This window comes from Carassius gibelio, chromosome A2, assembly GCF_023724105.1.
Source record: "Carassius gibelio isolate Cgi1373 ecotype wild population from Czech Republic chromosome A2, carGib1.2-hapl.c, whole genome shotgun sequence".
Taxonomy (NCBI): domain Eukaryota; kingdom Metazoa; phylum Chordata; class Actinopteri; order Cypriniformes; family Cyprinidae; genus Carassius; species Carassius gibelio.
The window spans coordinates 29229232-29248007 of record NC_068372.1 but is presented as its reverse complement, the minus strand read 5'-3'; the positions used below and the strand labels follow the sequence as shown (position 1 = coordinate 29248007).

Sequence of the window (18776 nt, the reverse complement as noted above, 5' to 3'; positions counted from 1 at the left end):
GGTGATCCATTATACAGACTATAGAGCGTCCCTTGCGTAACTAGACCTGCTCAATCGATCTCGCGTTACTTGATGACGTCCGCCATTGCTTGTGTTTAAATTGACCGAGCGTATTAAGAAGATGTTTTTCTCTTCAGCTCTGCGCTCTGCCGTGTCTAATGCGGTAGGTTAATTTTATATATGTTGTAAGCGGATTATTCATGAGGTAAATGAAGGAATTGCAAATTAATTATGATGTAAAGCGACGTTGACATCTGTGCAAGGACATGAAGCTAATGCGCTAACAGCTAATAATGAGGCCAGATTGTCTTTACAACTGTGATGTATTTGAATAATTTATCGTACAAATATTATGTTTTTTAGAAGTTGTTTCTGTTCGCCCAGGTAGGTTGAGTTGAGGTTGTGTTAAAACAGCATTTAAGAATGATTTCTGAAGGATCATGCTTCACTAAATACTGTAGTAATGATGCTGAAAATTCAACATTACATCACAAATTATATTTTAAAGTATATTAAAATAGAAAACGATTGTTTTAAATGTCAAAATATTAGTTTTTTTTCTTCATCTGTATTTCTGTTCAAACAAATGCAGCCTTGATGAGCAGAAGAGACTTATTTAAAAACATTACAGATCTTACTGACCCCAAACTTTTGGACAGCAGTGTATATATTGCAATGACTAATGCAGCATAAACAAACAAAAAAATAAAGTATAATAGAGCATAAGCACTGCATACTTAGTGCACAAGATATTGTATATTTATATTTAGTCATATATCAGATGCTTTTATCTAAAGCGACTTACAAATGTGGACAACAGGAGCAATCAATTGTAGTATTAAAACAACTACTATCAGATCCAAAACTAAAAGCTTAATCTGTATAAATACTATGCACATTTTAATCAAATCAAATAAAAATGACAAATGCATACCACAAAATTAAAAAAGTTAACATTTAAAAGAAAAACTAAAACAATTCAAAATATTAAAGAACAAAAGGTAAAAGAGTATCAAACATAGGTATAAAAGCCTAAAATGTATGTTTCTAAAATAAAAAAAACAAACACAGTTGTGGTTCCCATAGATATAGCTATCATTATTATTAATTATCTAGAATTATTGCATACAATATACAAAAAGGGATGTGTTGGTTTAGCAGTTAGTAAAAAAAGAAAATCTTTTCTTTGTATTTCTTCTTCAGGCGAGACACGTCCGCAGTTTGCACCAGACTTCTGCTCGAGCTGGAGCAGGAGGAATCTTTGTGGTGAGAATTTACTTTATTGTGTTTATTGCAGAATTTGCACTGATATGCATGAGACACTTCATATTCAGTAATATGAAATCAAGCTAAATAATTACACTATTGTTTTCTGTAGAGCATTTTTATAGCGGAGTTTGTTTCATAAGTAGAAAACTCTGCAGCGTTGACTCGAGCTGAATTCCGACTCTATTGACTTTTAATAGTTGAATTAAGCTTGTTTCATAATTTGATATACTCCGTTATTGAACTGAAATGAATCAACAGTGAATTGATTGTCACTATAGTCTTTTCAGAGCTGCTTTATTTTTTTTATATATAATTAAAGAACTTTGCTACAGTAATACTGTTATTTTTCTTGTTTAACACTGTGATGCTGCTGTAAACATCTGTGTTGTATAAAGCGCACATACGCAGCCTAAACCAGAAGGACACATTATTATTCTAAAGCTCTTGTTAATGTAGCATGGTTTGATCTGCTTTCATTATTCCAGCACAGAGACACACCGGCCAACAACCCAGAGACTCCATTTGAGTTCACCCCAGAAAACATGAAGGTGAGAGAAATCTAACCGCATATTATTTAAATTTTTGATATCCATTTTTGCTGTAATTTCACATCTGTATTCCACAGGTGAGATCAAATATGTCTTGCTGTGGTCTGATATGTTGAATAAAGCTCATAGCTGTGTGTTTGTTCTCTCTGGTCTGTAACAGAGAGTTGATGCCATCATTAATAATTACCCAGAGGGACACAGGGCGGCTGCCACTATTCCTGTGCTGGATCTGGCTCAGAGGCAGCACGGATGGCTTCCTATTTCAGCTATGAACAAGGTGACATGCACATGCAGTGCATATTTTAAAATGATTTAATAGTGTATACATTTATTTGAGCGATTCTATTAGCTATGAACAGTGTTAGTTAGTGTTATTGATATTCTATTATAGTTTTTCTTAATGTGTTTGTATTTTCTATTTTAACCTAAATTTTTTGTAATTCTATTGTGTTTGTCACTTTTATTATGTTTTTTGTCTTAAATGTATATATAGATTTTTTAAAAATGTATTTATTAGTTTTTTATATTTTAGTTATAGTTTAGTTATTTATTTCTGTTTTAGCTATATATATATATATATATATATATATATATATATATATATATATATATATATATATATATATATAATAGGGCTGTGCAAAAAATCGAATGCGGGATTAAAATATACGTTTTTTTTAGCATGGTAGTATTGGTAAATCTCGCATTTTAGGGGCTAAATATCATGTTATTTGTATTTGGGTCGCTGTGACCCGCGGACATGAAAAACAACCACAGACTTGGCAACACCGGTTGGCATTTAATACACCGAGCCGTAATTCACTGACAATCTACACAAAATCGATGTTAAAGGTCCCGTTTTACGCGCTTTTTTGAGGCTTTGATTGTGTTTACAATGTGCAATATAACATGTGTTCATGTTTCGCGTGTAAAAAAACACAGTATTTTTCACACAGTTCACCTATCTGTAAACTGCTGTTTTCACTGTCACAAAAACGGGCTGATGACTTCCTTGGCCTATGAAGCCTCTCCTTCAGAAATACGTAACGGGTTCTGATTGGGCCAGCGGTACCTGTGCTGTGATTCGACAGCAGCTGAGAGCAGGCTGCCCTCCTGGTAACGCTATTGGGCTAGAATGCACGTGCTGGAGATGTATTTATAGTCACAGGAGCGTTTTTACTGACGAGATGCGCATGAAAACCGCATTTATTTTTTATGCACAGCCCTAACATCAAGTTAACAAAGCTAAACAGCGTTGCCCTTTGTGTAATAAGTTACAGAAACTGTTAAACGCACCAACTTAAATAATAAAATACACTTACCAGTTGTGGTCCATAAACAACACCTTCTCCAGACAAAGAGGGAACTGCTCCATCTTTCAAGAATAATCTTTGTGCAAATCCAGCATTAAACTGATTGAGATTGAGAAAGTTGTCCTCAGCAAAATGAGCTGCACATAGTTTTACATGTGCATTATAATTTTCGGGAACCGAGTTAAACATAAATTGTAACCATTAATCTCAAAGTACAGCGTTCCTGGGAAGCCCAAACAAAGGTGATTGGACTCAGAGATGAAAAAAACAGTGTTTCAATGACATGGCGACAAAAACAAACAGCTCTTCCTTCTTCTCCGTCGGAGCGCAACAAGGCCACGCCCCCCTGTTTGTGAATTCATGTGGGCGGAGGTTAGTCAAAAAACTGTTTTAGTGACGTTATTACTGCAGGAACTAGAGGGCTGTAGTCCAAACGGGTTGTTTTTTGTAGGCGAATTCTGTTAAATAGAATATCTCGCTTGGCATTGAACTTTGAGCTTTAGAATTTTACAGATATTATTTATACTCTAACAACAACATTACACACTAACTAAAGTTTAAAACATGGAATCACGAAGAAGGGGACCTTTAAAATCGCAGGCGATTCTTTGTCGATTTTGAAAGCGATTTTGTGCAGTTACTGCCGCTCCACCTGAAGCAGTGTTGCCAAGTCTGCGGTTGTTTTTCATGTCCTCGGTTTGAAGCAATCCCAATACCAATAACGTGATATTTAGCCCCTAAAATGTGAATTTTACCAAGGCAACCCTGCTAAAAAAAAACGTATATTTTAATCCCGGGAAGCAATTTTTATCGGGAAACTTCTGGAAACGCGATTGGGCTAGTTTTTGATCAGTTTTGAGGAGCAACAGGGCAGGATTTGTTGTGAAAACCTGGCAACCCTGATCTGAACGCACGTGCTGGGGATATACTTCTAATTACAGGAGCATCTTTACTGATAAGATTTTTTGCACAGCCCTAATATATAATTTATTTATTTTTTCAGATAATGTTTGTTATTTCAAGTTTATTTATTTATCTTTACTGCAATAACTGCGTGCAGTCTCTGTTTAATAATTTTTTTGTTATTATCTGATAATTACAAATTCATGGACGAAGTTATGGAAACTTATTGTGTGGAATCCTATTAATTAACCATAGTTAAAATGTGGAAAATTGAATAAAAGTGACATGCCAATTTTGATTTAGTTGATACTTTGTTTTTATTTCATACAATGTTTTTGACTTTGTGAAGTATTTTGTGTTTCAGTGCACATTTTGTGCACAGCAGTATGTTTAAATCACCCAGGCTTCATGAAACACATGGCATTTATAACATTTATGTACGGTATATAAAACAATATATTCTTGCACTTCTGATTAGATTCTAACTGCATTTCATTAGCTCTGTACTTGTACTCTGCATAATGACAATAAAGTTGAATCTAATCTAATTTCCATACTGTAAAGTATCAAACCTGCTATAGATATTCAGCATTTTACGTATTCAGTAATTTGTGGATATGTTGTCATAAAAAGTATGAAACAAACCCTGTACCATGATTTAATGGTTTATTTTTTATTCAAACAGAAGCTTGTACAAAGTGCTAGCCATTCCTCCAGAGGTGCAAAATACAATCAAATTTATATACAAAAATATATATTTGTTCAATTGTGACGGTGAATGTCCTGTTATTTTATAACATATTAAAATATTGAGTTTCTCAGTTATGGTCCTCCTAAAAGCATTCGTGTCTGATGTGATTTCTGATTTCTCCTGCAGGTGGCAGAGATCCTGGGCGTTGCTCCGATGAGGGTTTATGAAGTAGCCACTTTCTACACCATGTTCCTCCGTCAGCCGGTGGGAAAGTACCACATCCAGATCTGCACCACGACGCCCTGCATGCTCTGTGACTCCGACAGCATCCTGGAGGCCATCCAGAACAAACTGGGTGAGCGAGAACCCTTTCCAGCTCTCCATACAGAGATCTCGACTCGCACGCCACCAGTAAACACACTCGCTGTATAAACAAGCCAAAGCCAGGCTGCTAAGAGATGCGAATATTTGAAGATGCTGGGTTAACACACTTAAGGATTGCAATAATCTTTTTCTGAGAACAATTTGTTTTAGAAGCAGAAACAAAATCGGAAGCTATTAAGATTGAAAGGCAGTGTTATTATTTAATATTTACTCCCCCTCATGTTATTCCAAGTCAAACATGTTTTTTTTTTCTTCATCATAAAAAATATTCTTTCAATTATCTTCTTTAGTGTTCCATACAGTGCTATTTCAGTATCATTGATATATTATTGTAATTAATATTTGTTTCTTCAAGCTCAAAATTGTAAGAATGAGAAATTATGCCTTGTCAACTAGTTGAAATAACATCAAATTTGATGTAATAAAAATATAAAAATGATTAAATAATTATATATACGTGATAATATACATTTATATATATATATATATATATATATATATATATATATATATACATTTAAATGTCCTTTTTTTAAGTTACACCTAAGTAACAATTATGCATTTTAATTTAATTTAATCAGGTTTTAAAGTTGGTGAGACCACAACAGATAAATCATTCTTATACAAATTAATATTTTAAAATTGATTTAATTTTTATATATTCTGTTTGCACTTTAATTTTAGATTTTAAATCAATTTTATTGTTTTAAATGGCTATATAGTATTTACTCTATATCTTTATTAATCTTCATCTTAGTTTCTTCATGCAAACAATTATGAGAAATGATGCATTGGCAGCTGAAAAAATTATATATATATATATATATATATTTAAATTAGTAGTAATATAATGTAAGTAATGACTACATATTTAATTTTCTAACCCAAACATTATCTCTCCTTTCAGGTATCAAAGTTGGTGAGACCACAGCAGATCAATTATTCACGCTCACAGAAGTCGAATGTCTCGGGGCTTGTGTGAACGCACCAATGGTCCAAATCAACGATAACTATTATGTGAGTATGATCACAAAGCTTGATGATGCCAGGTTTAATCTCACCTCTAGAGGAGGCAGTTTCTCCAGGTTTGTACCTGTGCTGAGAGAGGCCTGTTATTGTGTTCATCTGGACATATGTGCTTTAAAGAGTCTAAAGTAATCCTTATCTTCTGATTGGCTGATAATCGGCCAGACACACTTTATGACTGGAGAGCGTATAAACAAATAAACTTTGCATACTGTAAGTGTAAAAATAATAGTGCTACTATTAATTATTATTACTACTATACATCATCAGTTAATAATATTGATAGTGTTGAGTGTATTAATATTGCTTTTTGATTTACTGAAGTTTATATTAATATTCAAAAAGTAAAAACAGAATGCAAAACATAAAATAACTAAATATACTTGTACAAATTACAATAATTATTATTAACCACCATGAAATATTAATATAATATTCATAATGCATGTTTTTGTTGTATTAATTGTCTAATTTGTCAAAAAAGTATGCAGACACAACGAAAGAACTAATTATAATTATACAATTAATAATAATTATTATAAAACATCATCTAAAAGCTAGTGCATAGTTTTTTTGTTGTATTGTAATTTATTTGAATTGTCAAAAAGTTGAGAAAGAATGCATAATGTACAAACAAAAGAGTTTTGCATAAATGTCATTGTATTAATAACAGTCCTAATTATACAGCAGCAAAATAATAATAATAATATATATATATATATATATATATATATATATATATATATATATATATGCATTTTTTTTTGTATTCTGTCAAATCTGTCAAAAGAATGCAGACATACAAAGAAAGAACTAAATATTGTACTTATAATGCTAATAATTATTTTTATTACATTTTTTTCCCTTTATTTTAGTTGTCCAAAAAAAAAAAACCTTATCAGGGGATTTCTCGCTAAAGGAGAGATTGTCTTTATAACCCGCCTCATGTTTAAATCAAGATTAATTTACCTCATCAGTGGTGAATATTCCTTGGGTTGTGTTTGTTTAAAGATATTTAACCCCTTTTAGGAACATCTCTGCAAATCTTAAGCCTTTATTTTCTTTGTGCAAAATATCATTCATGTCTTTGATTTTGGTGAAATATGATCTAAACGTGTTCACTGAATTCACAAGCTCATTTATCTCTTTAAGACGGAGATCATAGCATAAGTTATAATCAAGGTAGTCTCCATTAATCAGTGTTTCCTGTGTACTTCCTTCTCTTATTTTGGTTTCTAGGAGGATCTTAAACCATCAGACATCGAGCAGATTATTGATGAGCTGAAGGCAGACAGAATTCCTCCTCCTGGACCCAGGTACATAAATCTCCCTTCTTTTAATATTACTTTCTGATAAATGCCATTTTAATGTAATTTTAAAGTAGCCATTGCATGTATCATCAGATTCCTTCCACAAATTGCAAATATAAGTTTAAAGCATCTATGATTTAATTTTCTAATGCAAATTCACTGAAGTTCAACAGTGAACTGATTCATAATTTGTCATCACTCAAAATGCATGGTATTTTCATGTATTAAAATGTTTTATATATTTAATGTGTGATAAATTGATGTTTAGGATGCATGCAATGCTTTGTTATATTAGGGATGGTGCATATAAATGATTAAATTATTAATTATAATTCTAGTGTTCACCGTTTAATCTAATAGTGTTTTGTTTAGATAAAAGCAATGTAGACTTAATTATCCCAAACTAGTTTTTGCATTGCATTTTACTTCTTACATTAAATTAAGTCCAATAAGTTGGACTTGATTCCTCTGAAAATTATATTATTTCAGAGTAAATACATAACTAATATTAAGCTCAAATTCTCCTCTGCTCACCACGACTGTATTTATTTGATCAATAATACAGTAAAACTTTAATATTGTGGAATAATATTAACATTTAAAATAACTGTTTTCTATTGTAATATATTGAAAAATCAAATGTATTTCTGTGATGCACAGCTGTATTTTCAGCATCATTACTTCAGTCTTCAGTGTCACATGATCTTCAGAAATCAGAATTATATGCTGCTCAGTTATTATTGGTGCTCAATGAACAGTATTTATTAGAAATAGAAATGTTTCGTAACATTAGAAATGCCTTTACTGTCTTTTAATTAATTTAATGCACCCATGCTTAAAGTATTGCTATTAAATATATATATATTTTTATATATAAAGGTATATGTTTTTGCTATTTTTAGTCTTATTACTTGGTAATGGTCTATCCTGTAATGTCAGACCATCTTTCTATTAATTCCATCTATCTTTGAAGACTTTAAAGAGCTGCAGGGAGAATTGTATGTGAAAGCAATTCATCTTCTTTGGTGATATATTTCGATCTTCTTCAGAAAATGTGCCAAGCCAAATGATTGGTTTATCTGGTTCTGAGTCAAGTACAGTTTGGTTGTGATGTCATGGGAGTTTTGGGGACATTCACAGACACAAGCTTATTACAAGGAATGACTGTCAGATGAAGGGTCAGCTGTTAGTTGTAAGAGCCCGATGGTGAGCTCATAGACACCTAATGTTATCTTTAGAAGAGAAATAAATAATCAGGCGAACATTTTACATCTAAAAAACATCATCATTTAGAATTAAAAGCCTATTTCGTGTCCTGTTCTCGAGCTTCTCTGCAGAACGGTCTGTTTTTATTGGTGGGGTTCACTCAAGATGTCCACTGCTGTGATTAGCTAACACTTCACTTATTAAAATAACAGATGGATGCTGATGTGACGTCATGAAAACGTGTCATTTGGGTTAAAAAAATGTAAACAAGTGCGTATCAGTGGGCGTGGCTAAAGGAGGCGGTGCTTAGCCACACTATTACATCATAAAGTGGCACATTCCAAAACGATTTGTTTCCTGAGCTTGTTTCAGTATAAGTTGTTTTTAGATTAATGAGAAGGTTTTGATTGTACATTGACCTGTTCTGTCAAAAGATCAAGGGATTTTTGATTTCTTAGTTCATCAGGTCTCTTTAATGAATCGTTTGGCATGCTAAGAATGTTTTAATTGATTGTGATGATCTTGCGTCCATCAGGAGTGGACGTTTTTCATGCGAGCCTGCCGGAGGTTTAACCTCGCTGACTGAACCTTCTCCTGGACCGGGCTTTGGTGTGAGGCCTGACCTGTAAACGGACCGGCGTGATCTCGAGTCCTTGTAAACCTCAGACATGTTGTGTATGTAAATAAAATATGATCATTAATTATACCCAATAGACTAGTGTGAATTTTATTGTTTATTTTTTGAACGTTGAGACTTGTGAAAAGGTATTGGAGCATTAAAGGGGAATACAAAACTATGCACAATAAAGGAATAGTTTATTCATATCCCTTTAAAAATATTTTGTGATACAAAAAAGATCCATGTTTACATACAAACAGTTTCCCATTTTATTCATGTTTCATTCCAAACAAATAGTTTATATGCTCTACAGCTAATGGAATATTTCTCAACACATAATAATCAGCATGTTCTAAGTTAACAAAGACGTAGGCCCTGTACATGTACATATTTACAGAATAACATATTTGCATGAAAAAAAAACCCAGATTAATATGCCATATGTCTTATATAGATTTATTGACACATTGGGGTTATGGCATATTCATCAAAATATGCCCAAATGGTTATTAATTCAGGAATATTCTTGTGCATGGTCACAGTGAGGGCCTCCACTCCTAATATACTTTATACATACAGTAATATGGCTTAGTCTTCCGTTACTTTGTGTATTTGATATAAACAATGCTTTAAAGACCTACATTTTGCCATCCATACAGCATAACCTCATTGACAGTGGCAGATGCAAGATGTATAAACGAGCCACATCAAAAAAGCAAGCATTTCTGAGGCTGTTCCACATGCACTTCTCCATACACAGCCTCACCATCCAGACAAGTCTTTCCTTACAAAACGGCAATATTACAGTAGTGCGAAATAAATATACTATAGTACATGATTGCCATAATCATATACCATGGCATTTACAGTACTTGGCAGAACAATATCTAGAAAGCAGTGTGTTTGATATGTGTGCGTGTATATATATCAGGTACAGTTACTGTCCTATGACAATAATCAAAAACCTTTGAAATATTAACCACTTAATAGGTGTATCAGTACTCCAGGTAGTACCATGATATTTAATTTTTACTGTTAACCTGGAAAGCCATTAGATTCATATTCACAACTAGAAGAGAAAACAACAGTGAAAAAAAACTAAGTTAAATGGTTTTATTCAAGTCATAGTTATTAATTAATATCACTGAATCAACCTAAAAAAATTATACCAGCAAAACAATTTTATGGGTTAAATAGTTATTTGGAAACAATTGCAGGTCACCACTATTTCCAATACATAAACGATTAGGTCACAATTTATAATCATAACCAGTAATGCATAAAAACAAGTTGTAGTTACTAGTTGATTAAACCAAGACAACATGCTGCTGCCAAACACTACTTACATGCTTAATTTTATGCTTATGCAATTGTATGAATGGTAATATCATAACAATGTATGATACTTTGTTATAACCCAGTTCTAAACAAAACGGTTACATATGTCAATGTGATCACTTCTGAGCGCTACATTTCATGCAACTGACTCTAGCTGGTCTATGCATGTGCGTGCACGTGTCCGTGTGCGTGCGTGTGTCTAGCCAGCGCCCATCCCCCTAACTCTCTCTCTCTCACACACACACACAGTTCTCCCTTGAGATTTGAGCTCGTTTCGTTCTGCAAAGTAACACCAACCCCATCCACTGCGCATGCGCCAACTCTCCCTTTTTCCTATATCATGTAAATAATCAACTGCGCCACAACAATAATAACCGCCGAAAGCAAGACAACGGCGTTATAAACGAGCGAAATTAGAATCAGACACGTGTTCCGAGATCGCCATAACAGAATAAATTACGTTGAATCGCACTCGTCAAATACCTTCTTCTCCTCGCGCCTCTCCGACACAAACGTTCCAGAACTTTCGCACTCGCGCGCTACAGCGTTGGACGGAAAGGGTGACGTCACAGTGTGCAGCGCCAACCCCCCCAACACAGGAAAAAAATAACGAAAAACCATCATATAAAAACTCATTCACGACGTGAGATAAACAAAAAATGTATGTTTTTCACTTGTAAAAAGATATAATATGAATAAATATATAAAACAGATTCAATTAAAAATTATTCACACATCTTAAATGAAAATGAAACTAATATTTACATATAATTTTAGCCCCCCACAACAACGCATTATGTATTTTAGGTACTTGTTTATTGAAAAACGAATGAAGAAATTATAATGAAGTAATCATTTAAAAATAAATACATGAGTCTAAATGTATTTGATTCAATTAAAAAGATGAATTAGAAATGGTGTAATGTAACACAAATGTGTATATTGTATGTAAATACATGATTAAATATTGAAATACATACATAAAATATTAACAGAATAGAGAAGTATTAAAACGTGCAAGGAAGCGAGCACGAGCGCAGAACGTGGGTCACGTGGTCCCCGTCCTCCAATGAGCGCTTCCGCGTGCTTGTTTTTTTCGCTGGGGCTTTTAGAGACGGGACCGACGGCGATGTTTTCAAAAGCAGCGCTGAGAGACGTCACACAGCTGTAGGGTTAATGTTCGGTTTATACCCTCCGACACACGCGTTTCTTTTTTTTCTTAAAACCGCCGAATATACGTCCTCTGCTCGTAGGTGAATGACGAACAGGAAGCTGAAGAGCGCAACGACGGTAAGCGGAAAGTTTCAGCTGTTGTTGTTTTTTGGTCGCGGTTCGCGACTGAAGAACGAGGAAAACGCGTTGAGTTTTGCTACGTGAGAGATTGCTTAACCGATCAGTCTGTGTGCTAGAACGACAGTAACACATGATTTTCGAGGCTTCTTGTGAACATTGCTAGCTGTGTGCCGTGCGTGCGTCAGTGACAGGCGCGATTGGTGTGCGTTGTAAGCGGGCGTGAAGCGCTGGAGGCCCCGTATGTTTCCTAAACCCACTGCGGGCTCATTGTCTGCGCGTGAGGGCTGGCGCAGACCGCAGCATGATACTGTATGCTATAGCTTTAAATCATAATCCGTTGGATGTTTTCTGTCAGACACGTTGCATTTATTGTAATTTGCATTAATTTCCACCACCAATTATTCCTCTTTAAATGCCTCGATCGTGTCTGGCATCAATGCATGGAATGTATGTAAATATATAATTGCGAGGTGTTTGTTATATTGAGCGCGGTTGCAGCTGCGACGTGCATGCAATGTTGTATCCATGCATGCATCTCTCTCTCTCTCTCTCTCTCTCTCTCGTCTCTCTGTTTGTGTGAGTGTGTGTGCGTGTGTGTGTGTGTGTGTGGTTTGCACAAAGCTTTATTTGGTGACCGTCCTTCGCGCAGAAACCTTTTGTCTAAAAAACGTACCGAGGGTCTTCAGTTGTTTAGCGACAGACAGAAGCATGTCAAAATGCAACCGCGTTTCTTAGTATCTTTCATAAAGATTTTTGTGATGACAACGCATTACTACATTGTTTACTATGAGCACAGTCTAATTGACACGAATCAGGTTTTTACTGAGAGGCACCACATCTCACCCACTGGCTAAATATGATGTATATAATATATATGGTTTTAAATATAATATTATGCAAACATTTGCATAAAAATGCTAAATTATATAACATGTATTTGCATTTATAATTGTTTAGTGTAATCTTTTGTTGTTTATTGTTAATTGGCTTTCATTTTATATTGAGAATAATTGTTTTTGGATAATAATTTAATACATTTTTAATGTAAATATTTACATTTGTTTGTAAATGTATATTTTAATATAATAATATTAATATTTTTTGAGAAGACAGGTCTGTATATTGAAAATGTTTTTGTTTGCAGGGTGGCTCGTAATTCTGCAAGCAGCCATTTAATTAATTTGTGAATAATGAATTATTGTTGAATATTTACCTATGATATATAAATATTTAAAGCTGATTTAAAGGGAAGAAATTGCTTACTGTAAAATGTAAAAATCTACATTTAAAACGCACTAATAAATGGATTTAAAGCTGTAAATAAAACTAAGATTATGAGGGTACATTAACATGAAAATAAAAATTTTGGTCTATTTCAGAGATTCACATTAAATTCAATACATTACTTATGAAATTTTCTAGTAATTTCTGAGTGGAAGTTGTTCCTACACCATTTTTTCCCCCAGTGTAGACAGATTATCGTTGTGGTTATGTAATGATTTAAGCATTTTTGGATGTAGCTTCAAGGTTTTGATTTGACATTTGTTTTGGGGGGAGGACAGATTTGAGATTCATTTTAGCCTGTGAGTTTACAGTCTAGATCAGATGTTTACGCCCTCGCTCCTTTCGCTTTGTTCTGCGCTCACACACTTTCAGAATGACATATTTGGGATTATTATTCAAAGATCCCAGTTTTCCACAGCTGGGCCACCGTCCAAGGAGAGCCTGTGGCTCCTGCTGTTTTTCCATTGACCCTTTTTAAAGTCACAGGGACACATGCACGAAAGGCCCGGTGTGAGAATCTACATTATGACAAATAATAATAGGCTCGTCTCTGTCCAGGCTGCTTCAGGTCTCCTAAAGCGTCTTTTATAGTTATATGGCATGTTTTTTCTTAGATAAAGGATCCGTGGCGGTGCTGAACTGTCAAGGCAACAATCACATATCTCAGGCAGATGAAAAGCGACACCGATTAAGCCAAAATAAAGAGACTGACAATGAAATTGAGTTTAATGGTTAGAAATAATAAACATGGCCTCAAAAAGGCAGATTTTCTCAGTTAAGACACTGACACACATTTGTTTTTCTCATTTGGGCCTAGAAGCTAAGTTTGCTGTTATGTCAAAACAGCCACACCTCTCCTCTCGGTACCATTTATTTATTTTATCATCAATTCACAATATACCAGTCTTCATGATGTGTTTTAACTTAACGTCCATCCATACACATACACTTTACAGCACCGTCAGAACAAAGAGTATGCCGCTATGCTGTGCAATAATGTTTGTTTTGAATGTATTATTGGGTGTCAGTTTTAATAATAGTGCCAAACAAATAAAACTATTGAAACTAATGTCAGTGGCCGACAACTATATCCGGTTGGCTGATTATTAATAGTGGCATTCTCCTTGTGTCAATTTCAAATGTCGATGGCATTCTTTGTAAACACAAATATTCTATTTATTAACTTCTTTGAATATTTGTATAGATTTTAGACAACACCAGCCACCTTCCACTACTGATAATTGTATTATTGTTTGGTAAAAATCTATATTGGTCAAACAAGCCTTGTAAACACTTTCTTGACAACATTTTCTAATAATAATAGTGTCTGAAATATGTGTTTATTTAATTTCAGCAGTTTTATACATTCATCTTTTTCCTTAAATTTGATCATTTTCATCAGCATTACCTATCACTATACAATTCACCTATTGATATTTGTATTTTTTGCCAAACCAGCTTTGTAAACAAATATTCTTGTCAAAATAAATATAATAAGAAATGTTTTTGATTGTATCCGCAAAATATTGTCAAATAAGTGTTTATTTGATTTAAACAAATATATGTACGTCTCATTTCTAATAAATTATTTTTTATATATATTAAAAAAAACAGTATTACTGAAGTTAGTAAATAGTGTGTGAAATATTTAATGCAATTTTATGTAAGTCTCATTTTATGTAAATTGGATTATTGAATATATTATCAATTTTATCAGCCAACTTGATACTGATATCTTTAGCCATTAAAAATCGTAGTTGTGTTATTAGTACAAGTATGTTAGTCCAATAGTACATAGTACAATGATTTAAAACCTGAAAGCTCTAGTGCACTTAAAATAATAACATGCATTTTCACACAGATCATACTTTATACTTGAGAAATTGAATAAGTGAATGAATAATATATTAACATTTCGCTAATTATTTTCTTTTGCATTTCAAATTATGCATTAATTTTAACTTTAAAGAATGCAATGTACAACATAATACATCAACAACATGTCTGTCTGCAAGAAATCAGATGTGCACCAACTGGCACTGCACATTTCTCTGCTCTGTTTACAGTCGTGTCCTAGTTTTGCTTTCATTTGCACAGATGACACTGGAACGCTGCAGCGTTTCTGTCGAGTTCATTCACTGCACGCCGGACGGTTAGAGCAGGCGTATTTCCATGGAGCTCCTGCGAGCTTCTTGCATGAGAGGGAGGGAGAAAAAGAGGAAAAACGGCAGAGACAGAAACGTGTGTGTGACTCACTCTCCTACCCATTAGATGCTGGCCTTTGTGATCTGAACCATTCCCTAAGAGACCTCTCTCCCCGCTTCATGTTCAAACTGAATGCCATTTTTATTTTGCCGAGCTCTTCTTTTTTCCCGCACAGATGCATAGCTTTGATATACGAGGTTTTTAACGCAGACAAAAAAGGGCTTTGTGTCTGTCTTCCTGATGTTGACAAAATTCGGCACGTTTTATATTGCTGTTTTAGCTTAAATTCTATCTGTATTTGGTCCTGTTTTGCGAAATGAAGGCAGCTGATTGTCTGATTAAAGTGGCAAGGTTTGAAATAGGCCCTTGTTAAGAGCTTGTATTTCTCGGGCTGCTTTATCCTGTGTGTTTGAAGAGATTTCAGTATCGCTGACCCTCGGATCCATTTCATATAAGCGCTTGCGAATTTTGCTGTGAACAAATGTAATCCAGCAGCCGTAGTGTTGTGCCTCTTTAATGTTTGTTATTTAATATTTTGGCTAATTTGATCATTCTTAACCGCTGCTATTAGTCAATCAGTATGGGTTTTGAATTATTTGATGTTGATTATTCATATCAAGGAATCAGCGTGAATTATAATACAGATTCTTATGCTGACTGAGGGTGCGTTTATTACATAAAAAATACAGTAAAAACTGTGATCCTGTGAAATTTGTATTGATATTTGTAGATGAATACGTTTTAAAGTGAAATTTATTCCTGTGACGAGCAACTGAATTTTCAGCATCATGAGTCTTCAGTGTCACATGATCTTCAGAAATCAGTATAATATCCTCAAGAAACATTTCTGATTATTATTAATGTTAAAAACAGTTGTGCTGCTTAATATTTTTTTTTTACTGTATACTTTGAATAATACATTTCAAAGAATAGCTTTTTTTATGGAAGTTGTTTCAATAAATGTAATGCATACTTTATATATTAAATGTTACTGCATATAATAGAATTTCCAATATTGAACACACAAATTTATTTATTTAGCATTTATTGGGCTCACTAAAAATTTTAGAACATTTGCTGTACATACATATATTCAACACACATTTTCAGATCAATTAGGTGGACACAATATATCTCAAAATCAACATTTATTGGACAATTAATTGGTCTGGCGGATATATCGGCTTGGATGTGTGTGTATTTTACAGAGTTTGTTGCCTAAAATGCTTTTGGTGTAAAATGCATTGTAGCTTTTTAGAGAGGAGAAGACCAGCATTGTTCAGCTGTGACATCTACATAATCACAACATCATGCCACACTGGTCGCCATGTACTCTTTATACACCTGTTCTTCTCACCGTGATGCCATCAACATTACAGTTTGCCCTTCAGATCAGTGAACACTCTCATTTACAGCTGCATAAGTCACAAATGTCGAACATTTTCCCCTCTAGCATTTCTCTTAAACCGCACGCATGAATCCTCTTTGTTTCCTCTTTTACGAGTCCCTTATAAAAAAATGACCCGAACTGGGAAACCCCCTGTGAAAATACGTCAAGTTTCATCCTTCACCGTACAAAGGTCAGGCTTTGAAAGCTTGAGCGGGACGTTTGGGTAACGTGTGGCTCTCTGGGCGTGTAGGACTCAGCTGATGCGGTGAATCGAGTCTCTCCCCGCGCTGTTTCCACTACAATGGAAATTCAGAGCATTGAAATACTCTTTACTAGCATTATCTTAGTTTCAGTGACAAAGACTCCTCTTGTCAATGACCCTTTCACTTTGTATAGTGATCTTGAATTGATATACGGTTCTTTGGAGATTAAGAAAGCCCTTGATGCTTAATGGTTTTTTTTTTTCAGAAGTTTGTATTGGTTTCCTGTTATTCTCAGATTATCTTGCTTGGAAGGATGCATAGATTTGCACCAGGTCAAATGAATAGTAATAAGTTAATGTTAATTATTTTTTATATTGATTCAGGTCATAGTAGAAAAGCTAGTAGCAAAACATCGGTGCTAATTGGAGTATTGTTTACAAGAAAATACTACTACAGTGTGTCTACTTCTGAATTACACATTCAGTTTCTTGACATTTCTTTAATTATTTATTAAATAGACCAATTTGGAGTAGACTTCACAGTTACGTCAAATGCAGCTGCGCTTGCATTGTGTTGGCAGAAAAACACGGTGTACAAGTGAAGGGAAATGTGTAAAATCCATGGAATAAGACAATTGTTTTTTACTGATGTCGAAATCAGAATGCAAATAATTCTTTATTGAACACTGTCATCAAAAACACCATTGGAAGCTAAACGCAGATGTTTAAACAGACCGACTATGGATGAGACCTGCTATGCTTACTTTAATTTTTAAACATACGTTAGATTTTAGCAATAAGTCTACATGATATTCACATTTACAGTTCACAGGGGACATATTGTATTAGCCCTGCAGTTACAGCATGAAATAGCCAACTATTTAAACATCACACAATTCTGGCTTTAATTTCTCGCAAATGCAAGTTTGTATCTCTTAGTTTGGACTTTAAAACTCAATTTAACTCAACAATTGCAAGTTTGTCAATTCTGAGTGTAAAAATAGCCTGATTATAAACTCATGATTTTGACCCAAGGGGAAAATAGAGAATGACGAGCTGATTTTTCTTATCAGATTTTTTATTTTTTATTTTTATTATTTTTTACTACTGGTTACCTTTTTATTATTTTATTCCTTAGACTTCTATTTTAAAACTTTCATTTCCTGCCACCATATATACTCTGCCCACAAAAAACGTCATCCCTGTTTACAAACACCAAATTGGTCTGTTATGAGAAAAATAGAAATTAAATCCTACACCATTTTAAGTGTATCATAATGAAAGCATTGTATGGACGATTAGAACTGGTCTTTGTGCTTACATTAACATTACATAAAAAATCAAGCGTTTCCCTTATAGAAGACTTTATTTATTAATAAGCATTTGCCTCCAAGCTGATTTGCCGTACAACATTTAATCTCTTTAGTGTTACAATTTGTTTAAAGAAAAAAGCATATATAAATATAATTTGCAATGTTACAGTTGAGTATAAATCGTCTCAAGGAAAGACTACACCAATTTATTTTAAGTTTACAATAGTGAAACTAAAAATGTAATCACTATAAAAATAAGGAATTTCTCTTTTTATTTGGCTTTTAGTTTATTGATGATAATTTACCTGTAAACCGATGTGAATTTGCTTGAAGAACCAGGCGTTTAAAAATGATTTGCAATTTTACAATTCACTCCATTCCATGTAAGAATATCTTTGCAACGTTGATCACAGAAATTTCTTAAAGAAATGTATCTTAAAAGAGAAACTATAAAAAAAAGGTATAAGCTCAGCAGCATGCTT

The 18776-nt window shown here is 33.8% G+C and overlaps 2 protein-coding genes across 3 annotated transcripts in view; both read left to right on the top strand.

Annotated features, from left to right (window-relative positions):
- Nucleotides 1–9356, top strand: LOC127937880 (NADH dehydrogenase [ubiquinone] flavoprotein 2, mitochondrial). Its single transcript, XM_052534311.1, has 8 exons — nt 1–163; nt 1204–1266; nt 1755–1817; nt 1978–2094; nt 4911–5079; nt 6016–6125; nt 7374–7450; nt 9186–9356. Exons 1-8 carry the CDS (start codon nt 122–124, stop codon nt 9277–9279), a joined length of 735 nt encoding a protein of 244 aa, XP_052390271.1. The 5' UTR covers nt 1–121; the 3' UTR covers nt 9280–9356.
- A 2292-nt stretch (nt 9357–11648) lies between these two features.
- Nucleotides 11649–18776, top strand: part of LOC127937717 (ankyrin repeat domain-containing protein 12) — a 48645-nt gene continuing 41517 nt past the window's right edge. The window contains exon 1 of one of the 2 annotated variants that reach the window (XM_052534300.1): nt 11649–11897. The gene's annotated coding sequence lies outside the window, so the exon portion shown is untranslated. The remainder of the gene's footprint in view (nt 11898–18776) is intronic. The other variant, XM_052534298.1, reaches the window with a different exon arrangement.

Excerpts from the sequence above, each read along its gene's own strand:
- LOC127937880 (XM_052534311.1), top strand. The coding sequence starts at position 122 with ATGTTTTTCTCTTCAGCTCTGCGCTCTGCCGTGTCTAATGCG. Across the intron at positions 1,267-1,754 it reads GAGCAGGAGGAATCTTTGTG|CACAGAGACACACCGGCCAA; the intron begins GTGAGAATTTAC and ends TCATTATTCCAG. Across the intron at positions 5,080-6,015 it reads GGCCATCCAGAACAAACTGG|GTATCAAAGTTGGTGAGACC; the intron begins GTGAGCGAGAAC and ends CTCTCCTTTCAG.